The sequence below is a fragment of the Lactuca saligna genome, chromosome 2 (assembly GCF_052625555.1).
Source record: "Lactuca saligna cultivar CGN05327 chromosome 2, ASM5262555v1, whole genome shotgun sequence".
Lineage (NCBI taxonomy): Eukaryota > Viridiplantae > Streptophyta > Magnoliopsida > Asterales > Asteraceae > Lactuca > Lactuca saligna.
This window is the reverse complement of record NC_136418.1, coordinates 29,859,193-29,877,270: the sequence shown is the minus strand read 5'-3', so window position 1 is coordinate 29,877,270 and position 18,078 is coordinate 29,859,193. Positions and strand designations below refer to the sequence as shown.

Here is an 18,078-nt window from a genome sequence, read left to right as displayed (position 1 = left end):
CTCATGCTCGCTACCTCCTCCTTTGTTTTTCTTTCTATTAAAATCGAATAATCCCAAAAATATCTTACGTTTAATCCTAACCCAGGTATAAGAAATCTCTATCTGTTCGTCATTTTGTTTAACAAATATTTTATGTCATTTTGTTGATTCGTACCCGACGCTTTGCGCGGGTAAACAGTTAGTGTGTGTGTGTGTGTATATATATATATATATATATATATATATATATATATATATATATATATATATATATAAAGAGAAAAGAAAAACAAAAATATAAAAGTAATGGTAAAATAGTCTTTTTAAATAGACTGAGGATGAGTAGTGCAATTTTTTTAAACCAAATGGATGCATCTTGTCAAATTTTCAAAAGTTGGATCGAAAGTGAAAATATGATCAAATCTCAGGGACCAAAACTGTAATTTACTCTATAATTTTTGTTAATCGGTTTCTTTCCAACTCTCAATTCGATATGGCACACGGGACCTCCGAAAAAAAAAATCCATGTCTCAAAAAATTGTTCATCTACTATCTATCTTCTCTAATAAATTAATTATTTTTTTTTACATGTCATTTTATAAGTTTTTATTTTTATTAAATCCACATAATATTTTAATATAATAATTGCAATAAATGTAATAATAAATGGATATTAATTTCAGTAATAAACTTACATTTTAATTTCAAAATTCCTAAAATTAAAACTCAATAGTTTTTTTATTTAAATTATTTGTTTGAATTTAAAAGATAAAAAACATTTCCATTATAATAAATCATTATTTTTCTTATTTTCTTACAAATTTAAAATATTCAACTTTTTTTAATAACAACTAGTTTCCAATAAACTAAAAGAACCTTCTAAGATATATCAACTAATAAGGGAAAATGACTTAGGAGGGTAACTACCTCTTATTAGTGTTCACATATTGGCAACTTCTTCTTTTTTGTACATAATAAAACAACTAACTTGTTTTAACTGTTTAGATTACACCAATATTACTGACTAATACCTGTTTTAACCGGTCACTCAAAGGGAAAATGACTTAGGAGGGTAACTATCTTTTATCAATGTTCACATATTGGCAACTTCTTATTTTTTGTACATAAAAAAGCAACTAACTTGTTTTAACTATGTAACATTCCAAAAATCATGACCAAAATTTTCGTTTTTAATTTAATATTAAAACCATAATTGTCAAACCATTAATTTAATACTCCGGTATTGGGCCTCGCCCGACATCAGACCCCGCCTGACATCGAGCCCCGCTCGGTATACAAATATGTCTCTCTTAGGTCTCGCCTGTCTCCGGGCCCCGCCCGCTAAACACATACAATCATATAACATGCTAACACATAAAGAAACATACTCTCCTGTATCCCTATCCTAAGAAACATACTTTGCTAATAATGAGATACGGAACTTCGTCCGTACTCAGCTAATTCCAGACAGGGCTTCAGTGGTGCAAGGTGAGTTTCCTCACTGTATGAATGGGTCTAATGCCACAATGCCAGCCCATATAGTCTATGAGTAGGAAGACCCAGGGGTTAGCCCTAGGCATTGTTTGCTAGATTATACTTGTTGTCTGTGTGATACTTGTATGTTAGATTATACTTGTTGACTACGAGCGATGTTCCGTATCTCATTATTAGCAGAGTATGTTTCTTAGGACAGGGATACAGTAGAGTATGTTTCTTTATGTGTTAGCATGTTATATGATTGTATGTGTTTAGCGGGCGAGGCCCGTAGACATGCGGGGCCTAAGAGATGCAGATATGTATATCGAGCGGGGCTCGATGCCAGGCGGGGCCCGATGCCGGAGTATTAAATTAATGGTTTGACAATTATGGTTTTAGTATTAAATTAAAAACACAATTTTTGGTCAGGATTTTTGGGATGTTACACAGTTAAAACAAGTTAGTTGTTTTCTTATGTACAAAAAATAAGAAGTTGCCAATATGTGAACACGGATAAGAGGTAGTTACCTTCCTAAGTCATTTTCCGTTTGAGTTACCTGTTAAAACAGGTATAGCCGGTAATATTTGTGTAATTTAAACAGTTAAAACAAGTTAGTTGCTTTATTATGTACAAAAAAGAAGAAGTTGCTAATATGTGAACACGGATAAGAGGTAGTTAGCCTCCTAAGTTATTTTTCCCAACTAATAATTCTTATGTTTCTTTTCAATGTTAAATTAGATTTTTTGGAACAACAAACAAATATCATTAGAAAAAAAAGCAACACTTAGTTCAAAAATTAGATATTAGTTCAAAATCCAAAGAACCATTATGATGGGTTATAAAACTTGTTTTAACATTTCTCGAACCAATGATTTTGGTATTTGAACCCGTTTTCTGCAATTTTGTTTTTTTTATTATAAAAACATCAAATTAATATAGTAAAGATGTATTACTATCTTGGATCATCGTGATTTAGCCTATATATTATATATAGATATTAAAAAAAACTTATGATTGCAAAATGCAAATACTAGTCTATTGATTCGAACTCTTAATTTGATGCAACAAATGAATTTCCTATTATGATAACCATGCAACAACCCAAAAAATTAACCATAAAATGTTGGTTATTTTGATAACCAGAACATAAACGTGAAAGCATAAACTTTGAATCTTTAATCTCGAATTTGATTAAAGGAAAACTTAAACATAAAAGGATGATTGCATACCTAATTTCATTATGATCTTTGGATCTGAAGAATTAGGATTGAGTTTTTTAGTTGATCTCAAGACCACTTTAAGAACCCTCATAATGAGACTCACAAATTTGTTTATGTAATGTCAGTATATCTTGATTTGCTCCTCATCACATGTATTTATAGATGAAGATAAACCCTAATGTGAGAGATGAAAATGATCTTGAGGATCTTGAATCAAACCGAAAACTCAACCCACAACATAAGTAAACATTTTATAAATTGGTCAATCAACAATTTATATGATTACCATAATAACTATATTTAATGATATATATGTATAATATGATACCATTGTTATCTAATATAAAAGTTTCATTAAAAAAATTCCCAATGAAAACAACTAAAAGGACCGAATTTATGATAATGCAGAAGTATAAGGATCACATGAGACAAATTAAAAAACCTAAAGCAAAGTCAAATGTGAACCAAAAATGTTTATCGATCTCCACCACCTTGCCACTTGCCAGCAAAGCTAAAACGTTGGGATCGTCTGTTTGCCGTTAAAGCCGCGCGCCCTTTCTCTCTTCTGCTTCTTCAAAGCCGGTCAAAACCGAGGTGGTTTCTTTTTCTTCATTCTTTCCTTCGTTCTGATTATATGCTTTGAATAATAGGAGAGAATATACAACATTCAAATAAAAAAACACACACACGAATAGGTTAAGTTTTTCGATTTCAATAAATCCCATTTGAAGATTACATATATTTTGATTTTGATATTGATTTTGAGATATGGATCTCAATAGAAGAGGAGTTGTTTTGGTGATTGGGTTTGTTGTTGTTCTTCTTCAATTGTGTAATTTAGCATCAGCCAATATGGTTTTCCAGGTTCAACATAAATTTAACAAAAAATTTTCTTTGAATCAACTCAAATCTCACGACACCCAACGCCATGGGAGATTACTTGCCGCTGCTGACCTCCCTATTGGTGGCGACCGCAGCCCCACCTCCGCCGCGTTAGTTCTCTCTCTCTCTCTCTCTCTCATACAATAATCTGGTTATTTAATAATTCTCTTGGATTAATGTTGAACTAATTCATTATTTGAATTGTTCGTTTTCCTCTCAAAGTTCAATTCATAATTGTGAATTGCCGATTGTCATAATGCATATTGTATTGAATGCGATGATATAATTTATAACATTATTCGCACATATGGAAAATAGATATACATATATGTTTGTTTAATATGCATCCTTGAGTATGTTGCTTATTAGTTATAGTTATTAGTATATTTGTTTGTTTAATCGAGCATATATACTAATCCTACCAAATTCACCATTCTTTAGTCGATTTATTTTTCAACAAAACAACAATGTACTTTCATATATTGGTGTATTAGACCATCCTACTTTCATATTCTTTATTATAGCATTGTACTTTTATTTATTTTCTTATTAATACATCGTATTTTGAAAAATCTATCCAGTTATATGGCATTGCACTTTGAATTGCTTGTTTATTATAATAGTGAACATTGTTTTGTATTTAAATAAAAGTATGATGCTATAATAAACAAATCAATGAGAACACTTTGTTATTTCTTGCATCTATTGTTTTATATAATTCAATTCACGTTGTTGATTATGTTGTATGTTTTGCAATTGCAGTTTGTATTACACTAAGATTACACTCGGAGAACCACCAAATCCTTATCACGTGCAAGTCGATACTGGGAGTGACCTTCTATGGGTGAATTGTATAGAATGTGATACATGCCCAACAAGAAGTGACCTTGGCGTATGTATCAATTTAAGGCAACATTTTTTTTGAAAGTATTGGTTGGATAAATAAATGATTTAAAAAAAAAATATTTGAGAAAATGAAGGCACACTTGGGGAAATGGAAGGAAAAATTAAAGTGCTAAATTCAAAAAAATAGCAACGTATTTTATTTTCATTGATTTGTTTATCATAGCATCTGACTTTCATTTCTAATCTACCCAAATTATAACAAGAGCATCCAAATACAAAGCACATTTTACTTTCGTAATCAGGTAGATTTTTCTAAATATAATATCATAATAAGAAAAGAAATATAATGCTATAACGGGAGAGATTTTTCAATGTACAATGCCTTAAAAAAAATTTTAAGTGCAATTTTGTAGTACAAAAGATTTTAAAATAGGATGCTATAGTATACAAATAAATCAAAGTATGTTGCTATTAATTTCATTTAACTCGAAATTAAATTGGTAAACGTCAAGACTTAATGGGGAGAGTCTCATTTCCCGGTTTTTCTCTATTAAATCGTTTTTCCTACTTTAAATGAAAAAGAAACACCCATATATAGTTTACCAGATTAACTAAAACTAAACAACACATTACATTTGAATTACAAATTCTTGTTCAATTAAAAACTGTCACCATGCTATTATCAATAGGTACCCCTATTACTTTATGATCCAGAGGGCTCTTGTACTTCCAAAAAGATTCCTTGTGATGATGAATTTTGCACAAAAACATTTGATGCTCCTGAAAATAGTGATTGTAAGGCTGGAATGCCTTGTCAATATGCATGTAAATATGGTGATGGGAGTTCAACTGCTGGATATTTTGTTAGTGATAATATACATCTTGCCAAAGTGTCTGGAAATGGTCAAACGACTATTTTGAATGGGAATGTAACATTTGGGTGAGTTTTTATGTTTTCTTTAAGCATTAGAAAACATAAAGTTTTAAAGGAAAAAGAAAATCACAACAAATTATTTTCATCATTTTATCGACTAAGTGATTAAATCATTATATTTTTTTTGACACACTAAAAATACCATTTTTTTAATGATTATTATTGTAATAGTTTAGTGGTTGAAGTGATAGACAAATAATACATAGTGTTATTTTTTGTTTTTTCCCTATTATCGAAAAACGATAACAAGGAAAAATGCTTTCTTTTAAACGGTTAAAAAACACGATGATTTACTCACTTTTATAAATAATTAAATTGTGTAAATCGGTAAAATTGTAAAAGTAAAGTGTTTCTCCATATTTTGCCAATTTTGTAAAAACAAGACTTAAATGAATTGTTAATGGAACCAAAAAATCTATAAAGTAGATGCAAAATTTACAAATTGATTACAATATTTTTATTGGACCAAAAATTATTTGATTTATGATTTTATACTAAAATATTAAAATGCATCTACTTACCACAAAATGATATTTCTTTTTTGCGTAAAAACGACTTAACGGGGACAATAAAATATATGTGAGTTCTATTACTTAATACCAGAAAGTCACGAAAATAAGATTTTTCCAATTAAGTTCAATTCTATGTTTTGCCACTCATTTATTTTTGTCAAATCTTTTTTAAACATTTATTGAAACAACATTTAATCGAAAAGCATAACTTTATGATCCAAGATAGTTGTGGAGCTAAACAATCCGGGGAGCTAAGCTCAACAGAACAAGCTTTAGATGGTATTATAGGATTTGGGCAGGCAAAAACTTCGGTGCTTTCACAACTTGCTTCATCTAAAAAGATAAAAAAAACTTTTTCACATTGCTTGGATGGTAATAAAGGTGGTGGCATCTTTGCTATTGGAGAAGTGGTGGAGCCAAAAGTAAAAACGACACCAATTCTAGATGACAAGTAAGTTATGTTTCTTTATTTTTCTTTGTTGAACTAGAATCGATGTTATCGGAGTGAAATTACATAAATGACCTTCAAAATTACAAATGTTATAAAGTCAATAAAATATCCGTTGTAGCTTGGTTACAGAGACTAACGCGTCTTTTGGTTCGCTGAAATCCATTGGAATGAGAAGGAATTGAAATCTAATTCCATCATTTTCCTATGTTTGATTCAAGCTTTCAAAATGAATTGGATTCTTAAATGAGTCAAATTTTCCTTCCAATGAGGGAAAATAAATTTCATCCAAAAAACCTAAGGAATTAAAATTCCTTTATAGTGAGAATGTTGAATTTTACTATATTACTCATTTTACTTTTAACACTACATATGAAACCCCCTTGTTGAGCCACCACCATTAACACTGCCACCATCACCCACCACCACCGCTACACACCACAACCTCCACCATCAGGTCCATCACCTCCACTGCCACCCACCATCACCATCATTGGTAACTCCGCTATCACCACCCTCCACCCACTAGCACCGTCACCTCCACCACCATTGACTACTGCCACCGCTATCCACCTCTGCCACAACCACCACCACCACATATCACCGCCATCACCACCCGATACACACTACCTCTACTACCACCCATCACCACAATAACCACCCACCACCACCACCACCGTCTCCACTATACCACGACACTACCTTTCACCTCCACCACCACTCACCACTACGACCATACAATCATTACCACCACCATCGCCATCACCTCCGCCACCATCACCAACACCACCATTTTCACCTCTACCACTACTCATGACTGGCACCATCACCATCACCATTACAATTACTACCCCCACCACCATCATCAACTCCGACACTACCCACCATCACCTCCGTCGCCATCATCACCACTATTGTCACCGTCAACATCATTGCCACTATCATCATCATTCACTAATTTTATAATTTATATAATATATTTTTACATATAAGTTATAAAACAAAGTAAAAATGAGCAAAAAAAAAGGCAATTTTGTCATTACATATTATTTAAGTTCCATTATGGAATTGAATTCAAATTTCATTCATGCCAACCAAACATTATATGGAATTAGATTGCAATTTTTGGCAGATTTCAATTCCTTAACAGATTCTAATTCCTTCAAAACATTCTGCAAACCAAACGGTACCTAAGGGTGTGTTTGGTACGGAGCGTTTGAAAGCGTATGACAACTTTTAGCTTCTAGCGTTTGACAAAACGTTTTGTGTTGAACAAAGTGCCTTGTTTGACAGTACAAGCCTTTTGCATTTAGTTTTTACAGAACACTCCAAATGTAAAAGCTATCTTATGTAGCTTTTAACAAAACGTTACTAGCTACCAGCTGCATGCTATCCACTGCTAGCTACATGCTATCAACTAGTTTTCGCCAAAAACACACCCTATATTTTGGAAAACATGCTTTTGGCAAAACACACCCTATATTTTGGAAAACATGCTTTTAGGGGTTAAGTATACTCTTCTAGGCCTATTTTTAATGAAGGGAGTGAGAAGAGGGGACCACGTGTGTGTGTTTATGTGTATAAGATAAAAAATGAGTTCATGTCCCATATTGTTGTATCATTTTGGGCGTGACGAAAATCTATCTCAATCATTGTCACTGTCACTACAATTGCAAACTATTTTGTATTGTTTTCTCCTGGTTTGACGTTGTTACATATATACTTTGTAGAACCCATTATAACATTGGTTTGACTTTGTTACATATATACTTTGTAGAACCCATTATAACATTGAATTGAAGTCAATTGATGTAAACGGTGATAATTTAAAACTCCCAACAAGTATATTTGACTTTATGAAGAACGAAGGAGCTGTTGTCGATAGTGGTACAACTTTGGCTTATTTTCCAGATGATGTTTACAAGCAATTGATGGAAAAGGCATACCCTATTTTCTTCCACTTTTAAGATCATTTAATTTTCTTATATTTATATAATTTTCTTTTACTTTATAATTATTGATGTTATCCTTCTAACCTAGATCATGGCCGCACAACCTAACAACAAGCCTCACACGGTTGAGGAGTTCTTTAAATGTTACAAGTACTCCGGCAAGTATGAATTCTTTCATTCACTTATTTTTTTCATTTAATTAAATTTAGTTGGGAATATGTGGCAAAATCTTTAAAAAATTAGGACTTGATATATAAAGTCTTACTTTCTTGCTACGATCGTTATTCTATTTGCATCAAGTAAAAAAGGAAAGACTATTATATAGCTCACATAATAGGTTTTTCTAACTTAATATAGAAATAAAGATTTAATAGCCTATTAAGTCTTACTGTTCTACAAAAATTTCCCTTTGTTATTTTTTCTTTCATTTCCTTAAAATCGTTGAGATTTTCTCAAAATTTTAAGCATCATATATCCACACAACACTTTATGCGGAAAACACGTATATGAAGAAATAAGAAGAGAAATTAAATATCCTACTACATTTTCTTCCTATTAATATTCCTACAAGTGTCATATTTGGAAAATATTAATTATATTTGAATATATTTATCATCATTTCAAATGAATAGAAAGATAATTAAGAAGAAAAATAGTAGGATATTTAATTTCTCAAATAAGAAACAAGGACCATGATACATGACATCACACTTGTGGAAATGGAAAGAAAAAATAATTGATGGAAAGTTTATAAATATTTTAGTGTTAACATCGTTTTCCTAAATTTTTATATTAAGTTTGTCTTTCTGCACTAGCTCAAAAAATCATATATAGTTCATTAAATTTAAATGAAATATCACAAATCTTGAAGATATATTCAATATAATGTTTAGTTTCCATGTACACATACTATCTTTCACATCCTTCCTCAATAGATTCACATTTGACTTTTGAATGGTAGAGTAGTTGTTTATTTTATGTCTATATTCAAGAAATAGCAACGTAGTTTCATTTTGTCGTTATAACATTTTTCTCTAATTCCCTTGTATTAAAACATTGCACTTTCAATTTCTTCTTATTATTGCATTTGTACCTTGAAAACTCTACTCATTTGTATCATTGTACTTCAAATTTTTTTCTTATTAGGACATTATATCTTGAAAAAGTCTACACAAATAATAGTATTAAATATTTGTTTAATATGTAGAAGACATTGTTGTAGCCGTTACAAGAGATTCTTCAAAGTACAATGTTGTAATAAAAAGAACTTAAAATAAACAAATCAATGAAAGTACATTGTTATTTCTAACAGTTATCTTTTTTACTTTAACTTCAAGAAAAATCTTTGATAAAATCATAATATTGTGGATAAGTTTATGGTTTAATCCCAACTTTTAATTTTAAATAGAAAAGTCTTGATTATTTTATATTTTGTCAAAATTAAGGAAACAATTTTTATTTTTGTTTTTCAATAGAAAATGATATATTATTTTATAAAATTAGAAAATCAGGATTTTTTGTTCAAAAATTAAATGTTGGGATTAAATCTTAAACCGATCCAAAATATTGGAACTTTATCAAAGATTTCCTAACTTCAAATTTGACTAAAATGACTTATTATCTCGTCTTATTGTCTCGTAATGCAGCATCGATGAAGGATTTCCCGTTATCACTTTTCATTTTGCAAACAAACTCCCATTGAAAGTTGTGCCCCATCAATACTTCTTTGCAGTTGAGGTATAAATTCTATTCTATTATATAAAAATCTAATCTTGTTTATTCCTTGAATTTTAAAATTTATTAACAATTTGTATTATCTTCACTTTTCAGGACGAATGGTGCATCGGTTTTATGAACAGTAATGTTCAAGGGAAGGACGGAGGAGATCTAACTTTATTGGGAGGTAGTTTATAATAAAGTTTCAGTATAAAATAATAAATTAAATTATTTTCGCCGCTTAAATTTTTGTATTTGATAAAGGTTTTAAAAGTTTCAGTATAAAATCATAAATAGATATATTTTGTTCCACAAAAGAATATTGTAATCAATTTCTAAACCCTTTTGGTAGATTTACAACACGTTGTGGAACTAAAATGTGATGTAAGAAAAGGCGACATATTTTCAATTATTTTTTTATTATAATATTATATTTTTATTTTTTTTCGTATTACAACATTGTACTCTCAAAATATCTAAGTAATTATAAGAAAAAATTTAGACATACAATTCTAGAATTAGGTAGATAATTCAAAGAACAATGCCTTAATATTAAAAAGTTAAAAGTACAATATTTTAATAGAAAAATTGCTACTATAATAAATAAATAAATGAAATTATGTTTCTGTTTCTTGCATTGAGCACTTTCTCTTTTGACATAATTCCTAGCTAAATTTGCTTATCTACCCATTTTCATATTGGAAATTCTTCATAGTATTCATTTTGGTCCACAAGACTATTATTTTATTTAAGGTTATTTTATACATTTAACTTATTGGCAATTAGTTATATTAAATTACGCATGGAAATTAACTTGAAATTTTCAAAATTACTTTGGTTTTTGACTTTTGAAATTCAAACCCAAGTTTGTTCAAATTAAAATTGAGTGTATATAAATTTCATTTTAGCTTCAAATTCATGCCATTTTAATACATTTTATATTTAAAATTTTTCGCTAGTACTTTCTACAACAATCAACATACTTCTTATTATTTTTGAAGTCAAAATAGAAACTTTTGACTATCAGAAGTCAAATAGGGACTCTATAAATATTTGAGTAGCATTAAATAACTTGAAGTAAGGGTTATTAATGGGACTAAATTGAAAATTTCCAATTTTTTTTCTTTATGCAGATCTTGTTCTATCAGATAAACTAGTTACGTATGATATAGATAATCAGGTCATTGGATGGACCGATTATAATTGTAAGTACACTTCTCTTAATGTATTTATTTTGTTGCCAAATGTAAAATTACCTAATTGTCCCTAAATTTAAGTGTTTAACTATTATCATTGGAAGGAGTTGCAATAACGTTTTAAATGTTTGGCTAAACTAATAAACTTTTTTATTATTATCTAGGGTTAAAATTCAATAATTAGGTGAAGAATGTCTATAAAAATACTGATTATTGAGATATATGTAAAATTACCAAGTTGTCCCTAGCTTTAAACATATGATTATGATAGTTAGAAGATACGGAAAAATATTGTTTGAGTGTTGGTTTTCTGATTCTCTAGGATCAAAATTCGATATTCAAGTAAAGAGTAGCTAAAAGAAAACTAGAAATTTAGAAAAAATTAAAATTACCTAATTAACTGTCCATTACTATTTTTAAGTTTTCGGGTAAAATGAATATTAAATTGGTATTTTGATTATCTAGAGTCAAAATCCGACAATCAGATCAAGAGTACCTACAAGAAAACTAATTACTGAGAAATGTAAATTACCGAATTATCCCTAATTTTAAACATCCGATTTTGTGTCATTTTAGGCTCTTCAAGCATCAAAGTAAAAGATGAAGAGTCTGGGAATGTGTATGAAGTTTTTGCCAGAGATTTATCTTCTTCACATTATGCATATAGCTCTCGAGTGATTTTGGGATTGTTCTTATTCCTTGCATTTGTGTTGATTAACTAGATGAAGTAAAATGTGGTTGTATGTAATTAAGCACATTGTATTTTTGTGATGTATTATATGTTCCTAAAGATACATATTTGTTGATATTTGGATGTACTTATAGAAACGATTCATCAAGTTGTTTGTTTGTTAGGTTTGTCATTTTGTATTTGAGTTTTCTATAAAAAAAAATTGTGTATAAAGTTGTATATTCAATTAAATTTGAATATCGGTTATGCAATTTTACATCTTTAACACTAGGACAAGCATGCAGGAACAAAATAATGCAGTTGTATTTATGTAAAAGTGCACCCAAAAAATAATAGCAATTCTTGGTATAAAGGTTTTAACATAAACATATGGTGTGCATTGTTCTAACAAGGAGACAAGTATATCTACAACAATAGTTTACAACTTATAGTTACAAATTAGCCGTGTCTTACGTTATAACGTAAAAAGTTATAAAAATAATTAGTCACTGAATCCTTCTAATCCTTATAAAGATTACGCACGACTTCACATTTTGACAATAAAATTATACCTGCAAATATATAACATAATATCAAGAGAAACAAGCCATAAGAGATTCTGTTGAAACAAGAAAGTGACCCTCTTCAGCTAAGATGGACCCCAAGACCTCAAAGCCTTGTGAATCGAAGAAGACTTTCCTGGAGACTGTTTTGTCATCATATGGAATCGGAGACATGAAGAAGACCTGCAGACGAACACAACATGAAGACTGTTATAAGTTACATATTTACTGACTTTTCTTGTAATCACAATATTATCCGATGTACCATTCAGGGTCACCAAAGTCATATACTTTATGTTAGTTTATTATTTTCGTGTAACTTTTGGGACTCCATAAATAGAGCTTCCCACTTCATGTTTACTTACCAATTCAGAGCTTATCGATATAAGATATTTCATCTCTATATCTCAAGTTATCTTACTGATACTTAAACCGAGTCCCTCTTCACTTTTGTTGTTCATCATATACTAGCTTGTGTTTGCATGCAAACCAAGATATGATTCAACCAAGTGTCTACTTGTTTAATGCTTATTATATAAACATGCTGCTATTTACTTTCCTTACATTTTCACAATCTAACTTAATTTTATTGTTGAGCTAACAATATTAATTGAGATTAACTAACTATTCTGCAACTTATTATCTGGTTACTAACTTTTATTAAGTTTTTCTCTCAACAATTGGTATCAGAGCCAAAGTGGTTGTCTTTTAACTCCTTTCAACAAACTTTGATTTAAAAGGCCTTTTATACCACTAAAGCTCATTATAAAAACAAGGAAAGATGGCACAATCTTATTCTTTAAACGTTTCAAACAGCGTTGGAGATTCTAATAGAGCTCCAATACTTGTTGCAAGTGAATATCATCATTGGTCCCAAAGAATGGAAAGATATTTGAAGAGACTCGGAAGAGATGTTTGGATATCTATATAAGAATGACCTCATATCCCTATTCTCACTCCTATCATAATTGATAGTGCTCCCGCACGACTTGGAGTTGGTCAAGCTGCTATGAAGAGACCCACCAACGATGATCTCGAAAAGACGGAGAATGATGCAATCGCCTTCTATGAAATTTCATGTGGTGTTGCTTCAGGCAACTTTGACATCATCATCAACTGTGAATCTGCCACAGAGATTTGGGATGTACTAAAAAATATCTACCAAGGGTCTGAACAAGCTCAAGAAAAGAAACTCACTACTACCCTCAACGAAATTACCAACTTAAAAGCTCTTCCTGATGAGAGTCTTAACGATTCCTTCAAAAGGTTCGACCTCATAATCATGAAGCTATCAAATGTTGGTACTATCAAAAGAAACCATGAAACCAACCTATAGTTCCTAAATGGGCTAGGAAAATACTGGACGACCATAAAGATGATAGTTTAGGGAGACAAGAAGATTCAAACTCTTTCACTTTTCAAACTCTATGGTGAACTTTAGGCTCAAGAGTCCACGTTGTTAAAAGAATGTGTAGACTTGGGTGGATCACTTGCTTTAATATCTCAAACCCATCAGTTTGCACTCAAATCTCCTCAGTATCCTTATCCCGGAGAGTCATCATACCAACCATCATATGGAAACTCTCTGTAGTTATATGAAGCATATGTTAAGCTAGTTGATGAGGAAGAATTTAAAAATGCCATTGCCCTCGTCAATCAATAGTTCAACAGACTCGCACCACCTACTTTTCGCAAAAACCAACAGTTCAATAAACCACCATTCAACCGAAACTTCAACCCGCAGAACAACCACCAAAGATATCTCAGAAACCCTCACCACAATCCTCAGCCTCAGAATTCTACCCAGATAAAGGAAAACCCACATACCAACAAATCACAAGACTCTGGTGCTACCACCAAAGACAAAAAGGATGGAGTTTTGGTCTGTCACAAGTGTCACAAAGAAAACCACTTTGCACGACACTGTAAAGCAAATGTGGTAAAGGACAAAGCATTCTATCTCAGAATGGCTCAAGAAATGGAGGATAGGGAGAAAGAAAAGACAAGAGCATGTGTAACCCAAGTTTGAAGGGATCATTAGGTTTGGTCTTCGGGTGATGAAGACGAGGAGCATGAATATAAGAGGAAAAGAAGGAAGATATGCATGATAGCAGCAAGTAAAAATGATGGATCTACCAACCTGCAGAGGGATTACTGCTACATGACAAGGGAAGGGACCCTAAGCATCATCGAACAAGTGAAATTTATGATTTAGTCTAGTGGTTATAACATGCATGATTGTGAACCTCATTTAGAAAGACTTAATGAAACATGTGTTTCCATCCTTCCAGACTACAACAAGGCCTTAAATGAAAAGAACATAGCGACACAAGAGCTATATCATGTGAGAGGAAGACTGAAAGACAAAAAGCTTAAGGTTATTTTGTTAGAAAAAGATCTGTTGTTAGAAAAGGATGCTGGAACACTTAGTGAAACCCAGTTAGATGCTGCTTTCAATCAACAGGATCTTGCCTAAAAAGAAATTGTACGCTTGAATCATTTAATTGAAAAACAGATTAATGAAAGTGAGGCCATTGAAAACATAGTTAATAACAGGACTGTTGATAACATGTATAATTGGGGATGGTCCAATGGGTACTCTACCAACGAGAACTCTCCTCCTCGATTTGATGTTGAACGTCCCTATATCCCACTAGAACGAGCCTTTCATTATCCAGTTAATGACAAGATCTTTCCCGAACACATTCGATGTCAATTCGGTAGATTTCATGATCTAAGCAACAATTGTGTCATTGAAGAGATTCATCCTGAATCCTTGGGAAATTTAGATAGTTTCTTGCCCATCATCGGTATAGTTAGTCCCAGTTGTCAGTCTAGTTCAGTTGTGGACGAAGAAACTGCTATGGAAGAACCCGAAACCAAGACAAGTCCCAACAAAGATCAGTCCTTAACTTACTCTATGTCACTCCAGTCTTCGTTACCGCAGACCCCAGTCAAGTTCACGACCAATCTTCAACCTATTTAGCATGAAATGCCCATTGATAAATTTGAGTTTGGATAATGCTTCCAAAATCATGAACTCTCTAGTTCTAATGATTTAACTCCTAGGTCAATACCTAGATCAAAGAATTTCAAAAAACCTCAGTTAAATGTTTATGATGTTGTTCCACCAAAAGTTGAAGCAAAATTGGATCTGAAAAATAAAGTCAGATCCCAACTTCAAAAGCAGGAAGCTGATTGAAGAAATAAAATTTTCAAAACTCAGGCCAAGTTTTCATACAAAAGGAATTTCGAAAAACCATCACTGGAAAAACTTTTCAAAATCAAACTACAGTCGATGGATCATGTAAAAAAGCATGTACAATGAAAAAAATCTTTTGAAACCAACACCATTGTAACCTCTCAAAAAGGAGTCAAGTCATTTTCATAAAACTCCTTAAAATAATCGAAAATCAAGGGTATTTTACACACTTCACATTCTTCAAAAACCCTTCCGTCAATCAAAATCCAAAGCCTACGTCCAAGCCTTTTAACAAGCCTTTTTCTAACTCAATGGACACTTCGGTAAAACACAACCTAAGGACCATTCCAAAGAAGAAGACCATGCTCTACAGAGTGTTGACCAAGTATGGTCTGTGGATTAATGAAAAGAACCCCTCTTCGTGTTTTTATCCACTATCAAAAGAGAAACATTAAATCCAACCTCAAAATGTTCAAAATAAAGTTGAACATCATGGACACATACAAGTATGGAAAAAGAAATCTTTTCATGACTCCTACATGGATACTCTTAACATAATTGTTTACCACGTTACCACGGGATCCAAACTAGTTTGGGTGCCCAAACTAACCAACTGATCATGTAGGCTATGTGCAAGGAGGACCATGAAGAAGAATGGTTAATTGATAGCGCCTTCTCCTTGAACATCACTGGAAGGTTATAATACATTCGTGACTTCAAGCTGATTAGGAGTGACAGACACATTACCTTCGGGAACAATGCAAATGGGGTAATCAGGGGATATGGTGTTTTAACTATGAGTAGCTTCTCAATCCAATGAGTAACTTACGTAGAAGGTCTAAAACACTACTTGATCAGTGTTGGTTAATATTTGAAAGTTGGTCATAGAGTAGTGTTTGACAATGGGTATTGCTATATCATCAAAAATGACAAAAAAATTTGCTTCATCAAATCCAAAGCCAAATGGAAAATGTACCCACTAGATGTGTCTCTAATCATCAGCAAACCGCAGCTATGTTTCTTGTAAAAAGCAGTGTCCGAGGTGAGTTGGTTATTGCATCGAAAGCTTGCACAACTTAATTTATAATATATATCAACAACTTGGTGACTGGAGAGTTAGTTTGAGGACTACCAATTCTAAAGTTCAATAATGATACTTTGTGCCCAATGTGTAAATATGGTAAACAAACCAAGGGAATTCATCCATTGATAATTGATTCCTCGATTACTGAACCTATAGATCTCCTTCATATAGATCTCTGCACTCCTTCAATTGTAGTCAGTCTTCATCACAAAAATACATTCAGGTTATAGTTGATGACTACACCCGTTTTACTTGGGTCTTCTTTCTAAGAGTCAAATCAGACACACCGCAGATCTTAATCAACTTCATCAAAGAAATAGAGCTTCAGATCAAACTTCCAGTTAGAAGAATAAGAAGTGATAATGGCACAGATTTTACTAATAAGCTCTTGAATTGTTTTTTAGTATCAAAAGGGATTAGTCATAACTTCTCAGCGCCCTACACACCACAGTAGAATGGATTACTGGAGAGGGGGAATAGAACATTGGTTGAAGATGCTAGATTGATGCTTAACTTTGCCAACTTACCTCTCTACTTTTGGGCTGAAGTAGTGGCAACTGCATGTTTTATTTAAAATCAAAGTATCATCTACAAATGCCTCAACAAGACTCCCTATGAAGGTCTAAACAATCGAAAACCCAATGTACGTTTCTTTTACCTTTTTTGTTGCAGGTGTTTTATGGTCAACAACAAGGATCATCTTAATAAGTTTGCATCAAAATCTAATGAAGGCATCTTCTGAGGTTACTTAACCAACAAGGTTACATATAGCGTGCTTATAAGGCGAATAAGAATAATAGTCGAAAGTTTCGATGTCAAATTCGATGACTATTATGTCTGCAACCTGACTCCCCTTACCGAAACAAAGTTTATCTTAGAGAGTGATATCCCACCATCCTCGAGTCCATTAAACATAGTTGAAATCAACTATGATGACCTCTTTGATCTCGCAGAGACTGCACATCTTTCAAGATATTGATATCTCCGGTAGCACAACAACAACACCTAGAAGTATGTGGACCAACCATTTATGAAGGAACTTCGTTCAATAGTTCCACCTTGCTGGTTGGGGGGGAAAGTTTAAATTCTTTGGAAGTCACAACCATCGAGATTCCATTACTTGAAGATGTTGTTTCGGTACCTATCCACAAAATGATTAATCAATCAAATATTCATGAAGATTACGAGGACGAAGAAATTGAAAATATTGATACCGAAGTGGATCCAAGGATAATCAATCACTCATCGGTCCAATGGGAACTCTCATTGTTGGTTCAGGGGGAACCATAATCAGTTTAGGGGGAAGTCTTATCTTCAGTCCAGGGGAACTTCCATCATCAGCTGCAGAACCAATTCCAACAGTCCAAGATTCATCCGCGGAGTGCTCTCAAATCGAT

At 32.2% G+C, this 18,078-nt stretch overlaps 1 protein-coding gene across 1 annotated transcript; it reads left to right on the top strand.

Annotated features, from left to right (window-relative positions):
* The first annotated feature begins 3,264 nt into the window (after nt 1-3,264).
* LOC145028824 (aspartic proteinase 36-like) lies at nt 3,265-12,015 on the top strand. The gene is made up of 10 exons (XM_078977551.1): nt 3,265-3,668; nt 4,321-4,450; nt 5,094-5,344; nt 6,077-6,301; nt 8,076-8,238; nt 8,339-8,412; nt 9,897-9,987; nt 10,081-10,153; nt 11,100-11,171; nt 11,739-12,015. Exons 1-10 carry the CDS (start codon nt 3,445-3,447, stop codon nt 11,882-11,884), a joined length of 1,449 nt encoding a protein of 482 aa, XP_078833677.1. The 5' UTR covers nt 3,265-3,444; the 3' UTR covers nt 11,885-12,015.
* The last annotated feature ends 6,063 nt before the right edge of the window (nt 12,016-18,078 follow it).